This window comes from Rutilus rutilus, assembly GCF_951802725.1.
Source record: "Rutilus rutilus genome assembly, chromosome: 5".
In the NCBI taxonomy this organism is placed as follows: Eukaryota; Metazoa; Chordata; class Actinopteri; order Cypriniformes; family Leuciscidae; genus Rutilus; species Rutilus rutilus.
In genome coordinates this window covers 29,096,880-29,114,441 of record NC_140213.1, presented here as the reverse complement: position 1 = coordinate 29,114,441, position 17,562 = coordinate 29,096,880, and the positions used below count along the sequence as shown (strand labels likewise).

Here is a 17,562-nt window from a genome sequence, read left to right as displayed (position 1 = left end):
TGTTTGGTTAAAGGTCCCATGGCATGAAAATTTCACTTTATTAGTTCCTTCATCCGAGCCTCTGAAAAACCAGTGGGTTATGTGAATTTCTGTGAAGTTCAGACAGATAATCTTTCTCTCAAAATCGTTCAATACTGTTTATGCATCAGTAAATCAAGCCAGTGACTAAAATATCAACTTCACATCGTTTCTCTTAGTAGGATGAAAATAATCTTATTTAAACTGTGATTAAAATATATACAGAAAGAGATCAAAGAACAATCCCTTTCCAATTGCCCAAGCTGTCAATCACACAGCGCACAGCGTCCAGTTTGTCTGGACACTTGCCAAAACTCGTTATGAAATCAATGACGCTGCTACACTGCACAACGAAGCTCTTACTGTATTTACATCATGTTTGCATTGGTGAAAGCATTAGTGAGAGAGCAGAAACTGCGTTGCAATGATAAGATCTTTATTCACGCCATCAACAGACTGTCATCTGCTCAATGCTCATCACTGCAACCTTTTATGTGATGGGAATAGATCTAAATACTTAAAAAACTTCTCACGATTTGTTTATCTCGATAGCTGTAATAGTAAAAATGTATAATAGCTGTAATAATAAAAGTTTTCGAGAGAGTTCCACATGTAATGCTAGTTATTTCATATGCAAGCATGTCGGCCAATCTCAGCAGTGAGTGTTTACACTGAAGTCTCACAGCAGACACGCACCTTCAAACAGAGCGTTCAAATCAGAGGCTAAAATCAGGCTAGGAAAAATGCCTTTTATTTCTAAATTATGAAAAAAATGTATCTAAAAAACATACTAACATTATAAGGGCACCCCAGGAAACATTATAAAATAATAAAATAATCCATGCTATGGGACCTTTAAGTTAACACGGTAGTAAAGAGATTCAGTTTACCAATGATCATTCAGTGCACATAGCTCAAACAGTAATGCACAACATTAATAACTACAATTGGGACTGTCATATACATAACATAAAGAGAACACTATTGTAATAAATCATTGTGAATACTTTGGGTTTAGTTGCCATGTTTCAGAGCGTTGTTACGGGAAGAGCGCATGTGCATCCACAACAAGAGTGACACATTCTGACTAGCACGTAACTTAGTTCAAGTTAATTTGTGTATTTCCATCATTTTATGCAGATATAAATTGAAATATGATTCTGTTGTATAAATATCTGATTAATCTCATATAGGATGCGTTTGGTTGTTAACCCGCTAACAAAACGATTCATTTTTCCATTGTTCATTCAGCTCTTCATCTTCAGCACACGCAACTCAAAAAGAAATGCTGTTATAAAAATAAAAAAAAGTGATATTAATTTAAGATGTTTCTTTTTCAAAAACATTGATCCATTATTAATTTTTATTTTCGTATTATTTTCATCAACGATATGGTTTAATTAAAATAATTTCATTATTGTCCGTGCAGAGGCCATTTAATTTTATTTATCCATGGCCCATGCATTTTGATTCTTTATACGCAAGTAATGTTGTCCAATGAATTGTTTGCATTATTTAGACATTCTTTTATTTATTTGTAAGACAATAAATTAAAAAACTTTAATAAAGAAAGTTGGCCGTAGGAGTGTAAAATTCATTTTAAAAATTACACTGGTTCAAATTATATACTGTATAGTTTTGATTAGTGCTTGGGACATGGCATTTAATGGTAAGACTTTTTTTTTCAGGCTCTCAAAAATTTTAAACAAATTTAGATTTATTGGCCAATATATTGTTTATTGGCATTCAAATATAAAGAATTATCTATTAACTCTAATACCATTACAAAAGTAACCGAAACATGTAAAAAGCCACAGCAAAACATATGTGAAGATTTACTTTACAGCATCTCCTGAAACGTGGTCTTAAAATAGCCAAGTCTTTTCACACTGCGCTTACCCCCGGTCATTCTTAATCCCACTTTTAAAGGAAGGTAAAGGAACGTTTCACACTTGTAATTTAGAAGCAGGGTTAGCACCGCTTTTTACCCAGGGTTAAGAAACCCTCCTCCTTATATCCACGTGCTTTCATATGTACTACTGTACACCCAAAGCACTTTACAATCATGTTGGGGTTTCCTCAACCACCACCAGTGTGCAGCATCCACTTGGAAGATGTGACGGCAGCCACAGTACATTGGCGCCAGTGCGCTCACCACACACCAGCTATAGGTGGAGAGGAGAGAGAGTAATAGAGCCAATTCAATGGATGGGGATTGGCAAGGGCCATTAGATGGAATATGGCCAGGACACCGGGGTTACACCCCTACTCTTTACGAGAAGTGCCATGGGACCACAGAGAGTTAGGACCTCGGTTTAACGTGTCATCCGACGAATTGGGCTCTTTGACAGTATAGTGTCCCCATCACTTTACTGGGGCATTAGGACCCACACAGACCACAGGGTGAGCACTCCCTTCTGGCCTCACTAACACCTCTTCAAGCAGCAGCCTAGTTTTTCCAGGAGTCTCCCATCTAGGTACTAACCAGGCTCAACCCTGCTTAGCTTCAGTGGGTAACCAGTCTTGGGCTACAGGGTGATATGGCTGCTGGTTTGAATATGAAAAATGTCAAATGACGATAGAACACACGGAAATTGGTGTGAAGAAGAGACCATTTCATTCTTACAGTCGGCAATGCTATAGCCTTTATGTAAACAGGTCACATGCTGTGTTCATCCAGTCAGTGAGACTGGCAAAGCAAATATGCAAATAGGTATGTAAACCTTAGGTTTAGGAATGTAAAGTGTGAAGCTTCATCTTATGAATACCCACGATTAATTGTCAACTTCGGGTATATTATTAACAGTGTGAAACGTGACGCAAGATAACCCAGGATTCCATTTACCTGGGGTTTAGAATGACCCAGGGTTAACTATTTCAAGTGTGAAAAGCCCTTTTATGTAATTCTTCAAAAAAAGGTAAAAAAGACCACTGAAAAATTATGTATGGTGAGACTGTAGAGCCTAGAGAATCTGAGACTTGTGTGTGTGTGTGTGTGTGTGTGTGTGTGTATGTTATATCATCATTTTGGTTTGTTTAGGCAGATAATAGTGTTGCAGAAGTTCATACCCGTCAAAACAACACTGGCGTAACTCATATGCTGTCTCTGTCTATCTGTTTTTCAGTAAGAACAGGCTGTCTTCCACCATGAACCCGGTGTACAGCCCAGTGCAACCGGGAACCCCGTACGGAAACCCGAAGAATATGGCATACACAGGTATGTAATGAGACAATCACACGTATTTAAAATTACCACATGCTTTATTAATAAATGTCTGTGATCTTACTCTATACAACTCAAAAAATATATCAATAGTTAAAGGTGCAGTAAGTGATTTCTGGAAGTGAATGCTGTTGAAAGTGGATCGGACAGAGCACAATGAAACGCTTGTAGCAAATCAGCAGCAGGGGACGTGTCCACTCATGATGGGGGAGGAGAGAGAGTGAGCAAGTGGGAGATTTAAAGAAAGACTGTAGAAAGAGAAGTGGCTGAGAGACATTACAAAAGAGAAGAGGTTAGAAGAATTTCACTGGAAAAAGAAGGGTTATGATCAGCCAAGGACTTTAGGACCTCTAGCTTTCTAGCGCTGGCGAGGCCTAAGCGGGAAGGTCTGAAAATGACAAGGTTGCCTTGTTTTCTGCTCCATACATTGGCTTTGCTATGTTTCACAGAACCAAGATTATGCTATGGTTGTAAGATTAGCTGTAGTTACAGGGCAGTTTTGAGTGTCATTGTTTGTCTGGAGCTGGTGTGCTTCACTTCAGCTATGATAAAGAGATATCCACTCTTTTATTGCATGTTCATGCATTTTGGAGGTGGAGCAATTTCAATTATAAACAGCGTTTCTTGAAAATCCCTTACTGCACCTTTAAGGTGCAAATTCTGTTTCTTGTTGTCTGTAGAGGGATTGATCACCCAAAAATAAAAATGTTGTCATCGTTAAGCTGCAGACCTGACTTCAGCGTCTGTCTGTGATGTGCAGGAATGGGTGTGCATTAATGCATACTTCACCTCTCACTTCTGTTCCGTGTTGGCGTGTGTTTATGCATGTAGAGCCATGAGCGCTGTGTCACTCATGGCAGGTGTTTGTCTGCTGCCATGGCAACCGTAGGCTCATATTTGATGTGCTCTTATTGAAGGGATTCTCTGGGTCAATAGAGACTGTTTACACACCAACATCTACTCCCCCCACCCCTCCCCCCTCACTTACAGGGTTTTCTCACTTACGATTCAAGTGTCAATTTTATTTTAGAACATTCCTTTGGAGAAATTTAAAAGAGACAGTTGTTCACGGACAGTAAGAGTATTGAGCTGTAATATGAATGTGAAAAGCAACTAATAGCATATAATTTGATGAGAAATTTGTTCATATTGAGATGTCTGACTTTGGTATCTAGGCAAATTTGAGCACAGTCTGAGACATTGTTCAAAAACTCAACAAAAAAATATGAGATATAGCATATGAGATTAGCGGGGAGAATTTTCACTGTTGGAAAATCCATCTTAAAGGGATAGTTCACCCAAAAATGAAAATTCTGTCAGTAATTACTCACCCTCATGTTGTTCCAACCGCGTAAGACCTTCGTTCATCTTCGGAACACAAATTAAGATATTTTTGATGAAATCTGAGCCTTGTCTCACTCCTCCATAGGCTGCTAGGTGGCCCAAACTTGCTGGCCCAGAAAAGTTATTAAAGAGATCGTTAATATAGTCCAAGTGGCTACAGTGGCTCAATCTTAAGTATATCAAGCGACGAGAATACTTTTTGTGCGCAAAAACAAACAAAAATAACGACTTTATTCTACTATTCATTAACTTCTCTCTGGGCCTCGTAGTGTTTTTGCGCTGCGCGTCTGTGTTGCACGTCATCACGCATCACACACATGACCAGCGTCGGCCAATAGTGAGCCTACGTGGTGACGTGCAACACAGACGCGCTGCGCAAAAACACAACGCGAACCAACTAGAGGTCGAGAGAGAAGGAAATGAATAGTAGAATAAAGTCGTTATTTTTGTTTGTTTTTGCGCACAAAAAGTATTCTCGTCGCTTGATATACTTAAGATTGAGCCACTGTAGCCACTTGGACTATATTAACGATCTCTTTAATAACTTTTCTGGGCCAGCAAGTTTGGGCCACCTAGCAGCCTATGGAGGAGTGAGACAGCTCTCAGATTTCATCAAAAATATCTTAATTTGTGTTCCGAAGATGAACGAAGGTCTTACGGGGTTGGAACAACATGAGGGTGAGTAATTACTGACAGAATTTTCATTTTTGGGTGAACTATCCCTTTAAGCTGGTAGTTTTATTTTGGATCATGGTAGCAGCCTGGTCTGAGCTGGTCAGTAGCTGGCCAGGGTAGTCTTCCATCCAGGATTGAATTTCTTAATTTGAATCAAACCAGTTGTATAATTTTATAATAATGAAGTAGAATCAAAATATAATGAAATTCAGTACAATTTAAATAACTGCTGTAAGAGTAGTTTTTACTACAAAACATGTAATTTCTTACTATAACTAAACCTGTAATCTCTTAATATATGGGATAGATTCAATTTATAAGTTGTATATCAGGTTTATTTATCTTTTGAATATTAATATTATAATCCAGATTATTGGTTATATTGCATTTTATAAAAAATGCATAAATTAATATAATATTTTTTTTTAATTGTATATCTTTGCAGTTATCTTTATATTTGCATACATCTAATTTCTTAATAAGTTGTTATTATTATTATTTTCATTTATATTACATTTATAAATGAATATTTATTATTAGTAGAAATAGTTGTTGTAGTATCTCGTTGTCTAGGAGAAATCATCGATATATTAAAGAGGTCTCATTTGTGATCACTGGGAATGAGCATAGTTCACAGACCTTATATTTACTTGATATATAAAATAAAGTGACTTCCAGTGAGAGAGATTCTCCATATAAGACAAGACACACATCACACAGTTCATTGGACTCATGATTGTGACATTATTATAGTACAAGCGATTCTGCATGTATCTTGTAAATGCAGGAATGAACTGAAGTGACTGAAAGATTAAATGAAATGTTAAAGTCCCATTTTAAAGAGAGTTGTCAGTGCAGATGTAAGTGGAGAGAGCGTTGTTTGTATCAGAGGCTGCAACACTTGTAATCAGATTGTGTCTTTGTGAGCACTGCTTAACGGATGGATGACTTTTCAGGTCATTTCAGTGGAGAGATGGAGGGAGAAAATGTATAGGACGCTCTGTACTTGCAGATAAAGAGTTAAACTTCTGGTGTCTTCAGACAAATATCACCATATCTTAAGATACTGTAGCTTGGAAGGCTTTAAAAAGTGAATTGTGTCATTTAAAATACTTTGACTTTCAGCTAGCTGAATGATAGCACTATATTTAAGCCATTTTCTAAGTTGGTTTCCCTGAAAAGTGTGGTGCTTTCAAAATATTGTTTGGGAAACAATTATTATTATTTTTTTTTCGTTTTCCTGCTGCAAGTGATGCCGAAATTAGAGGTCGACCGATAGTGGATTTTACAGATAATAACTAGGTTGGACCACGCTGGCCGATAACTGATTAACCGATTAAGTTTACAAAATGTACTGTGCATATTTAATGAAATAAATATTAATACATTAATTATAACTTGATCATTCATGTTAGTAAAGATAGAACTTTAAAATGTTTTAGTACATTTTAAGGATCAATACTACTATGACATTTATTAACCTTAGTTAATGTTACAGATGGACTCTTATTGTAAAGTGTTACCATTTTATATAAATCCAAACAGTCTCTTTTTTTGCTTTTTATTATTGGGATAGAAATACTTTGGCAAGTCAATTAGAACTTTAGAAAAATATAGCCTGAGCATTCTTCTAAATATCTCCTTTTATGTACAAATAGACATACTGTATGTGTGTGAGTAGATGATGACAATTCTGTCATCATCTATGGGTGAACGGTTCCTTTACCAAACACATGATCAGGCAGGTCCTCACATGCTCGCTCTTTCGGCAGTATTTCTCCTGCATCCTCCAGTGTTGATATAATCCATCCCTTGCAGTGAGCTGTCCAGACCTGGATACTCCCTTCCCATGATGCCCTGTACGTCTGACAGCTCGTGCTGTTCAGTATGGAGCGATGCACTGGGTTTCGCACTCATCCGACTGTGTCTTATTGAGACAGACATGTCGTAATGGATGCCATCTGTGCTCATCCTGTTCAATAAAGAGCTCACCTCGCTCTCTCTCCCTCTCTTTGTCCTTTCCTATGATAGCACAGGTTACAGAGATTTGATTTGGATCAGTATATCTGGAAATAGTAACAGCCTTTTGGATCTGCACTTGCTTTCGTTCATTTATGTTCTGGTGATTCTCTCTCAAAAAAAAAAGAAAAAAAAAAGAAAACATGTTACTTTTCTAATCTATTGTATTGCTGAGTGAAACAGGATATTCAACTTGAAAAGGTTGTCACAGGACTTGATTTTATCCAATTGGAAATGGATTGATATGTAAAAAAAAAAAAAAAGTGGCCATTCAATGTGAGAATATTGCCAGATTATGTTTTTTTCAAATTCACATCATCAGTGTTGAATCAATGCTAAGATTTGAAATAAATGCAAAGAATCCTGAAAAAGAAATCACAGTTACCACAGAAATATTAACCAGCAGAACTTTCTTTTAACATTAATAATAAGAAATGTTCCTTGAGCATCAAATCATCATATTAGAATGCTTTCTAAAGGATCATGTGACACTGGACTGGAGTTATGATGCTGAAAATTCAGCTTTGATATAAATTACATTTTAAAATATATTCAAATTGAAAACGGCTATTTTAAATTGTAGTAATATTCCACAATATTACTGTTTTTTACTGTATTATTTGATCAAATAAATGCAGCTTTTGTCTGCACTAGACTTTTTTTTTTTTTTTTTTTTTTTTTTTTTTCAGACTCCATACTTTGTTTACAAAATATAATTTAATAATACATTTTTTTTATCTTGTTTATTAGAAATTGTTTATATGTTGGCAAGTCTGACACATCGGCTCTGTAATGCGTGTAATTGACCAGTGCAGATCAATTCAATTAATTGCTAATGTTGATTTTATGTTTTAGTGTCATTTCTAAACTGTTGTTTCTCTGCATGTGTACAGGCTATCCCGGAGGTTATCCTACGACTGCCCCGACCTACACAGCCAACCTTTATCAGACAGGTAGCCCAGGATACCCACCAGGTATGTACACTCTCCAAACTTTCCAGTGAATATGACATAATACACACTTACATGAGCAAAATACATGAGACGTTAGTGATCCATTAACACCAATGAAACACATGCAGTATTCACAAACACATACTGATGCCTAATACTGTCTAGCCTCATTTTGATGATGCTGGCCTTTAACTTAACAATTAAACAACATATTACTGTTATATAGTGCTGGTTCCAACTAGTGACATAATGCTCTGACTCAATATATACTGTACAATAAATCTTCATCATGATTAGAAAAGTGGCTTTATTTGTGTTAATATACCAGTGCACCTCGAAAGCTTCTGATGTATGAGGTCACTAATTGTGTTTTGTTCAGTAATGAGCTGTTCCCTGAAATGATTTTGGTCAATAAATCTGTTTCCGTCTTGATCTGGCAAGTTGTTTACGAATAATGATATTTAGAAAACATTCTGAAACTGTTTTTAGTTGTACATTTGAGTTTAGATTTGAGTGTGAAATTCAGTCTCGAGAGAAACCAGACGCAGTGAGGATGAGTCATGTGAAGAAGGTTGGCTTAGTGCAGATAATTTCCCACTAGTCTTTTGTTAACAGGCTTGTTTGAGGCAGCTGTGTGTGACTCAACTTGTAGCATGATGTTTTTGTAAAAAAAAAATGGTGCTGTAAGCAGACATTTTTGGATCACATTTTAGATCAGGATGTAAATGGTGCACTAGTGGAGTTGGTTTGGGAGGTCTGTGATAGGATCAATATGATCAGTGCCGCCCTGAACTGATATCATTTTTGTAAGATTTCCTCGGTAATGTCAGGATATGGCATGCCACCTGCCACTCTTATACATTCTTACATGTTTAAACAGGCTGTTTCTTGACATTTTGCTGTTATATATTCATATTTTTAGGTTTGATCTATTTACTGGCTTGCTTGTATATGATATCAGAAAATGGTAGTTTTGGTTGACCAGCACTACTTTCACACAATGTGTCACACTAGTTTCTGTGGTTTTCACCCAATATCTTCATGAAAAGCATGTGGACCTCAAAGATTTCTGCAATATCCTTTTGTCTTTAAAAATATATGCTACAAAAATAGTCTGTGTGGTAAGACGTGCATTTAGACCAGTGGTTATCAAATGCTAAATGCAAAGAATAAAAATATAACTAAATGGTGTCTGAGCAAGTTGGGATAGAAAATTATCTGCTTTTAAAATTCCTGTAAATTTTGGGTTACACTTTATTTTAAGGTGTTCGTGTTAGTGTAATTATACATTTTAAGTATCGAGTAATAATAATTAACTACCTGTTCTTACTACAGGGTTAGGGTTAGGAATAGGGGTTAGTTGTATGTAATTATGCATAATTTACAGTTATTACTACAGTAACTACATGTAACGTGTAACAAGGACACTGTCAAATAGTGTAAAATCTCCAATAAAATACTATAATGTCTTGTTGTCTTTAAATTAGACAGATGCTAAATGGACAGATCAAAAATGAGGACATGGTTTGTGCCGACTGCCGCTGAGCCAGAGAGAGCAGTTGTCATGTAGGCCTATAGGTATAAACAGCTTCTGTTTTTCATTTCTGTTACAAATATTCAGAAGTTCTGGGATAAAAGTTTATAGTTCGTATATAAACACTGATGTCTACGGAAGCGATCAAAATAGAGCAAATCCTTTTGAAAGCAACTTGTACCTTCAAATATCATTCAAAAATCATTACACCAGTAGGTGGCGACAAGTGACTGGGTTGGGGAGTAACGGAATACATGTAACGGCGTTATGTAATCAGGATACAAAAATCCAGTACCTGTAATCCGTTACAGTTACGTCAAAAAACGTAGTAATCAGATTATAGTTACATTTTGAAAAAAGGGGGATATACTTTCAGGATTACAATGGTTTCATTTAAAACTAAATAAATAGTGGCTTAGTATTTATATACGTGACCTTGAAGTAATCCAAAAGTAATCAGTTACATTATATTATAGTACTTGGATTACGTTGCTGAATACTTTTTTTTATGAAGTAATTTGTAACTGTAACGGAATACATTTTTAAAGTAACCCTCCCAAGTCTGCTTATAAATGTATGTCATTGTAAATAATGTAAATCATTCACTCAAGAGATAAGTTCAAAAACGCTGATTCATTCAAGTTAATTGACTGCAGCAATTAACATTTCATCAGAACCTCTTGTAAGACTACATGTTATTTTGTTTAGATGTCTCTTGTCTGTTCAGAATCAGGGAGAATTGTCGTTTCTATATGAAACAACAACAAAAAAACAATCATGCTAGTATTTTATGCAATGAATACTTGGCATCAAATTTTTTTTAAGATTGCCACCTTGATGTCTAATGTAAAATCTGGGACCTGAAGCAAAACCAGTTCAGAACCACTGATTTAAACAACTACAGCTGATGTCTTTCAGTTCAAAATGCACCAAACAGTGAAAAAAATACCTCTTGATTGAATAAATGTTGGCTGTGGTACTTTACCTTTAGTTCATATCTTATACTTTACAATACAATGCAATTTTTCTCTTGAACTTTATTTTTATATATTTCATATGACATAAAAGTAAAAATAATAAAAGTGTCAGTGTTTCAGTAGTCAAGACTAGCTTAGCAATATTTTATGTATTTTAATTTATTCTGATAATTACAAAATATTCTCATTTTCAAGTTGTTTTTCAAGTCGTTCAATTTCTAATAAAGGTTAGCACTATTTTACATTGATTGGAAAGTTCATATTATTGATTTTAGCTTTTTCTTATTATTCATTTATATTATTGATTTTAACTATCATCGATTAATCAGTTACTGGCCATATTTTCCAATTTTAGTAGTATCGACAGTTTAGTATTTTTATAGTATCGACAAAATCGGTCAACCTATTAACAATGCCATTTGAAAGTTTTTTCTTTCTCCATTTCCTGTACATCATTTATATATTTCACATGACAATAAAATAAAAAATAAGAAAAGTCTCAGTAGTGATAAAGCTTGTATTTTAATAGTTGTAAAATATTCTCATAGTTAAGTCATTCTTAATTTTCTAATAAGGTTTAAAACGATTTTACATTTAAGTGGAATGTTTTCGTTCAAATTATTGCGATTATCTGCGATTAATCCGTTTTCAGCCATTATTTTCCAATCGATATCGCCCTAATTCACTATTTGTAAACTTCTACATTTATATAAAATGTGTGGATATTTCACACTATTCTTCCTACAGTATCATACTTTCATCATTATCATAAGTATCATAGTTATCATGAGAATGATCTGAATCACATAAAGCCCTCATGCATGCATAAAACGCAGCACTGAACCGCTGCAGTGATGTCATGTGTGAGGCGTCTATGCGGCACTGATGCCATTGTGTGATTCCAGCAGTCTCTCTTTCTCTTTGTCCCTCTGTGCTCTCGTGTTTAGTAACATTTCATGGCTTTGCACCATTGCCCCCTTGTGGCTTTGAAAGGATTGCTCCATTTGGAAGGAAGACATGCAATTAAATACTTTTTAATCATTTTGTTGATGCGTTTATCTGACGTAACTTGCAGTAATATTATTACAGGGACAATCCTTCTGGAGTAATCCAGGAATTTGTGGCTTTCTTAAAGGCAATAGATCAGACATGCTTAGATATTTAACCCCTATGCCAACACATACAGTCATTATGGATTAGCATCCTGCTATATTACTAATGCTTTATAAATAGCATGAACGGTATGCAGTTTTTTGTATGTACAGAATCCACACTTGACCTACTACATTTGTCAAAATGTACAGCATACAGTACATTTGTAGCACACTGCATTGAATATCTGACAATGCAATGCGCTTAATCTTCCATTTCTAGCGTAATGAATGAAAGTTACCGTTAATTAAAGTTAAGTTTTATTTTAATGTGTCCCTCTAGATAACATTTTTTGAATAGACATTTTGCACACAACTGGATTGCACTTTTTTTACACAAAAAGTGCAAAATAACCGTTCTGACACATCTGCACTGTATGTGAGTTTTCCAATCTCTTCTATTATGCGATTTGTCACTTAAAGGAATAGTTAACTTAACAATGAAAATTCTGTCATCGTTTAGTTGTTTCAAACCTATATGAATTTCACAGTATGAACCTATATGAATCAGACAGTTGGTGGATCCCATTGACTTCCATAGAAGGACAAACAAATACTATGAAAGTCAATGAAGTCCATCAACTTGGTTACCGACATTCTTCAAAATATCTTCTTTTGTGTTCAGCAGAAGAAAGAAATTCATTCAGGTTTGAAATAACTTGAGGGTGAGTAAATGATGACAGATTTTAAATTTTTAAAGTGAACTATTCCTTTAAGATTTTACTGCCAAATACATAAAATGGAAGTAATTATGGAAAATAATTAATATCTAAGCTGAAAATATGATACCACTCACGTGTAACAACACATTTATCATTGAATAATGCCTATTGTTTTATATAGGCCTACTATTTATTTTTTTTACAAATATTAGGCAGTATATATACATACTCCATATTATTCTATAAGCAGTAACCTAGTATTTTAATTTTGATTTTGATTTTATTTGTGTTTATTTACAATACATTTGCATTTTTCATTTATTTTAGCAAACGCTTTTATCCTAAATGACTCACAAATTAGGAACTGTGCTAGCAATTTCACAGGCAACTGGCTGTGTAAAGACATTTTTAGTAGTTAATGGTTTTCAATTTTGTAGTTTCATTCTTGAATAGAAAATCTTTTTTAACCAATTTTTGCTCGAATTTTGACTTTTTTTAATTCTACTTAGACGTGCATGTGTTACTGCTTGAACTTTCTTTATTGCTGTTAGAGAAGCATTTAAATCCCTAATAGAGCGCTTTAATGTCTTTTATTCAACGCCATATCCCTTATTTGGTAACTAGATACCTAGGTTGGTAATGTTAGCTTCACTAACCTGAAAACTTTCCACTGTAAAGATTTCCATGATAAATTCAGCATCTTCTTGCTTCAGAATTTTGGACAGTGAAAGCAATTAAATAATTTTGAAATCAATGGTTTCTATGGTAGATCTGTATATCTTTTTTTATTTTTTTTTATTTTTTATTTCTGGAAGCCTACCTTTGCGGTCTGTTAACACAAGGATCCATAGGGACAGTGAGAGGAGGAGAGGCCAGTCAGGGTACCGATGTGGCGACAGTCGTGACGCATGTGTAACCCTTCTTGTATTGTGTTTGTTTGGGACAGTGCTGCTGGTGAAGCAGGCCTGGCCCCAGACGGCATCTGCTCCGGGGCCCGGAGAAGGCTCCTATGACCTGGCCGTGGACGCTGGCTCAGAGAGCAGGCAGTACCAGGCCTCATCTACAGCATTCAGTAAATATGATTACTATACTCTACTGTAACTGCTGTGTGTTCCCCTGTTACTCTATAACACACAAACACGCACCCTTTCACATAAGCCTCGTTCAGACAGTCAGTCTAAATCTGATTTTTGTGCACATCCGATTGGAATCTGATATTTAGCAAGTGCGAACAACAAAAAAAAACAAAAAAAATCACATTAATGCTTTTTTACAAATCCGTTTTGAGCTACATTCATACGTGGTTTGAAATTTCTGGAAAATCGGCTTAAGTCTGACCACCCTAATCGGATTTTGCGTGGTTTGTCACTTTATCACGCCACGGAAAACAGAAACAACTTTGTTATAGGAAACATGCTGAAAGTTGCTGCTGAAACAAGGTTGTGTTGTTGCAAAGTGTCGGTCAAGCAGAAAATTACAATACAATGGTGACATGTTTTGAGATCGGTGGAGACGACAGCACGGAATGAAGCCGCTCATACCAGCCTCCTACTTTTCTGGCTCTGCCGTACTGGACACATTGTCAGTTTCATATAAATAAGACATGTTGTTGCTGCTGTTGTTGTTGTTGTTTCTGGCGCTCGCTCACCAATGCAACGTCATTGCCAAAGAAACCAATGCAGATATTCCGGAAAACATAAGAGTGCCACTGGACACACAAATTGGATCTGAACAGTACAGTGTAGACAGTCAATAATTTAGATCAGATTCCAATCAGATTCACAAATAATCGGATTTGGACTGACAGTGTGAACATAGCTATAGAGTCCCATACTGCCTATAAAGAACACTTGCTCTCATTGTTCTGTTTCCCCAGAGCACACACATATATTGATCGCATGATGCGTAAACAAACTTTACGATGAGCTCGGTTCTAAAACCTAGTGAGCTGCACTGCTGCATACTGCCTACATAGGCAACTACCTACTAAAGCCGGGGACACACTTAACGACTATAAGTAAGGCCGATTATGAATGTAATTTGATACTTACGAGTCACGACTGATCATGCCCAAACGCAGTCAGAGACAGTTGCGTTCAGTCGGTGTTCACAGTTGGTGTTTAAAATCTGCTGCAGTCGTTGGAAACAGTCTATAAGTGTGTTCAGTTCAGTCTTAGAAATGTTTCAGCTCGTTAAGTGTGTCTCCGGCTTAAGGCAGCATCCTAAGTGAAATGGAACCTTTTTTTTATCACTTTTTTATATATATATATATATATATATATATATATATATATATATATATATATATATATATATATATATATATATATATATATAAAAATAAAAAATAAATTTGATCAGGACATTTATTTCTTCCACATTTTGTTTTCTGATCCACATGAATTCCATAAATCCAGTATTTTGATTATTTTGATTATTATTATTCAAAATAATTATTGTAATTCTTTATTTATTCAACTTTACAGTACAATAGAATTATTGTACTAGTAATATACTTCTGTATTGACTGAATTAATTGTTATAATTTAAATAATGAAATATTCCAAGGTTTTCCTTTTTGTCCTTTGTTGATCACATGGCAATTTTATATCTATTTGGATTTGGATTTATAACGCTCTACATAGGCAGCAACTGACATAAAGTGCTCTGGACTCTGGAGACTCGATTTCAGTCAAATTTGACAGTAGCATATAAAATTTATTTTTTCGCTTGGATTATTTTTCACAATGCATTCTGGAATTGTCCTCAATGCAGAGGATATATTAATTTGGTCAAAAATGTGTTCTTTTAGTGTTGTTGTGATACTATTATAGTTTTTATGAATATTTTGATAATTTTAAAGTTTGTTATATTGTTTTTTATCATTTGTATTAGTTTTGTTTTTTGTCTATATGGTTTCTATAAATATAAAAACTGTCTATATATTTTATGTATGTGTGTGTATATAAAGTCAATTAAAGTTTATAGTTTTAGTTAACTGTAATAACCCTGAAATGCAACATCTTTTCTTTGTTTAAGCCTTTGTGTCAGAATGTGCCTATGATTTCTTAAAATGCTGTCTTGGTGAAATCTCGCATTGCATACTGGAGACACACTGTCTGAGATCTAAGGTTTCATTCTCACCGTAGACAGCTGAGCTTTTTGGAGTTGAGATTGCATAAAATTGTGTTGTGGGATTGAATTAGACAGGATTGGCTAAGCTAGACTAAAGACCGTTGAATCTGGTGTGTTGCATCAATGTGTGTACTTCAGATGTGAAGTAATGACTGATAGCATGTCTTTGGTATGTAGGGAATCTTTTGGTGTGTTGTGCAACTAATAACGCCTAAAGCAATGTATTCTTTCTTTAAAAGACTTCCGTTTGGGCAGCTGAATTCACATTCTTGTGCTTTTTGTTACTACTTTGTTGTCTACAATCCTCCAATAAATCGCTAGCAATTGAAAAGCCTAACAGATGGTGTGTGTGTGTGTGTGGGGAAAAAGAGAAAGTGTCGGTGTGTGTGCTTGGTTGTTTAATGTGTGATATCTCTGATTTGAAAAGGGTGTGTGAGTGTTTGCACTTCATATGTGCTTTAGTTTAGTTTGGCGCACGAGATTTTGGAAATCCAACCAGAGCACATGGACGTGTGTGAAGGAATATTTTTTATTATATTCGATTGTTGTGTGCCAAATGCCTACTGGACCTAACAATCTCTTTCCGTCTCTGTTTCAGGATACACTGCAGGAACGCCTTACAAGGTCCCCCCTAATCAGACCAATGGAGCCCCTCCTCCCTATTCCCCGTCCCCTAACCCCTACCAGACGGCCATGTACCCTATTAGAAGTGCCTATCCCCAGCAGAACCTCTATGCTCAGGTAAGACCTTATTCTATACTGTGAATATTGTGAAGCTGCTTTGAAACAATTGAGTAAAGCACTAAAAAAATAAAGATGATGACTAACCAAGCTGGAATAACACCATAATCCATGATAAGTATGATGTTTTGTGGTGTTTTGAATAATTAGTTGTCTAGAGAGAAATCAAACTTGGCCCTTCTTATCTTATTCTGCATTGTTTATCAGGAAAAAAAAAAGGTTTTTTAATTTAATATAATAACTTGCTTGACCTTGAAATGAATTTTTAGGTGACATCACCTATGTTAGCCCATAGCTTTTCAAGTATTGTTAAAGGTTAATTTTGTCAGTAATGCTGTCAGTAGTGCTTTTGTAATTTTGAATATTTCTGTCGTAGTTCTTGTTTTTTAATATTTCTATTTAGCTTAAATTTATTTTTGTTTTAGTTTTAGTCATTTTATTACTTGAACTGAAGTTATCTATTTCAGTTAGTTGCCAAGGTAACTTTTCTCTGTAATATTTATATTTTATTTTATTTCAGCTTTATTTCAATTAACGAAAAGGTTTTTAATCATTTTTATGTAGATAACAATAATAACACGGATTCAGTATTGTAGTAAATTAGGGATGCACTGATACCGCTCTCATGTATTCAAGATGCTCGTACTCATTAAAATCCTCAGATACCATAAACCGATAACACACAGTGTACAGTGTTTGTGTCAAGACTAAGAGCAAACAGAGCAGAATGGAGATATCAGAGAAGGATGTCTATAAAGTAGGCTAAATGTATAATTCATTTGAGAAAGCTAAATAGCGTTTTGCGTGTGTAACAGAATGTTGGATAAGTGCAGCTCTTAAAGTGACAGCAGCCTAATAAACATACTGCTGTCTTTGTTCATCTAACACCAAAAGACAAAGAGAAAACCACTCACTGCTCTTGACTGAATAACTTTTGTAACTTTGATAAGGATTGTTCTATATTTAAATTATACAATGAAAACTAGGGATGCACCTATACCACTTTTTCCATAACGAGTCTGATACGATACTTTTTATTTTTAGTACTTGCCGATACCGAGTACCGATACCAAGTTACAAAGTTTTTGAATTTATGTTATATTATTGGGCAGAGAAAACAAAAGAATATG

The 17,562-nt window shown here is 35.2% G+C and overlaps 1 protein-coding gene across 3 annotated transcripts in view; it reads left to right on the top strand.

Moving 5' to 3' along the window:
- fam168a (family with sequence similarity 168 member A) overlaps nt 1-17,562 on the top strand; it is a 56,874-nt gene that overhangs the window by 34,852 nt on the left and 4,460 nt on the right. For 2 of the 3 annotated variants that reach the window (XM_084409589.1, XM_084409590.1), the window contains 4 exons: nt 3,144-3,235; nt 8,173-8,253; nt 13,503-13,628; nt 16,290-16,432. In XM_084409589.1, the coding sequence (XP_084265715.1) occupies nt 3,144-3,235; nt 8,173-8,253; nt 13,503-13,628; nt 16,290-16,432 (442 nt within the window). The remainder of the gene's footprint in view (nt 1-3,143; nt 3,236-8,172; nt 8,254-13,502; nt 13,629-16,289; nt 16,433-17,562) is intronic. The other variant, XM_084409591.1, reaches the window with a different exon arrangement.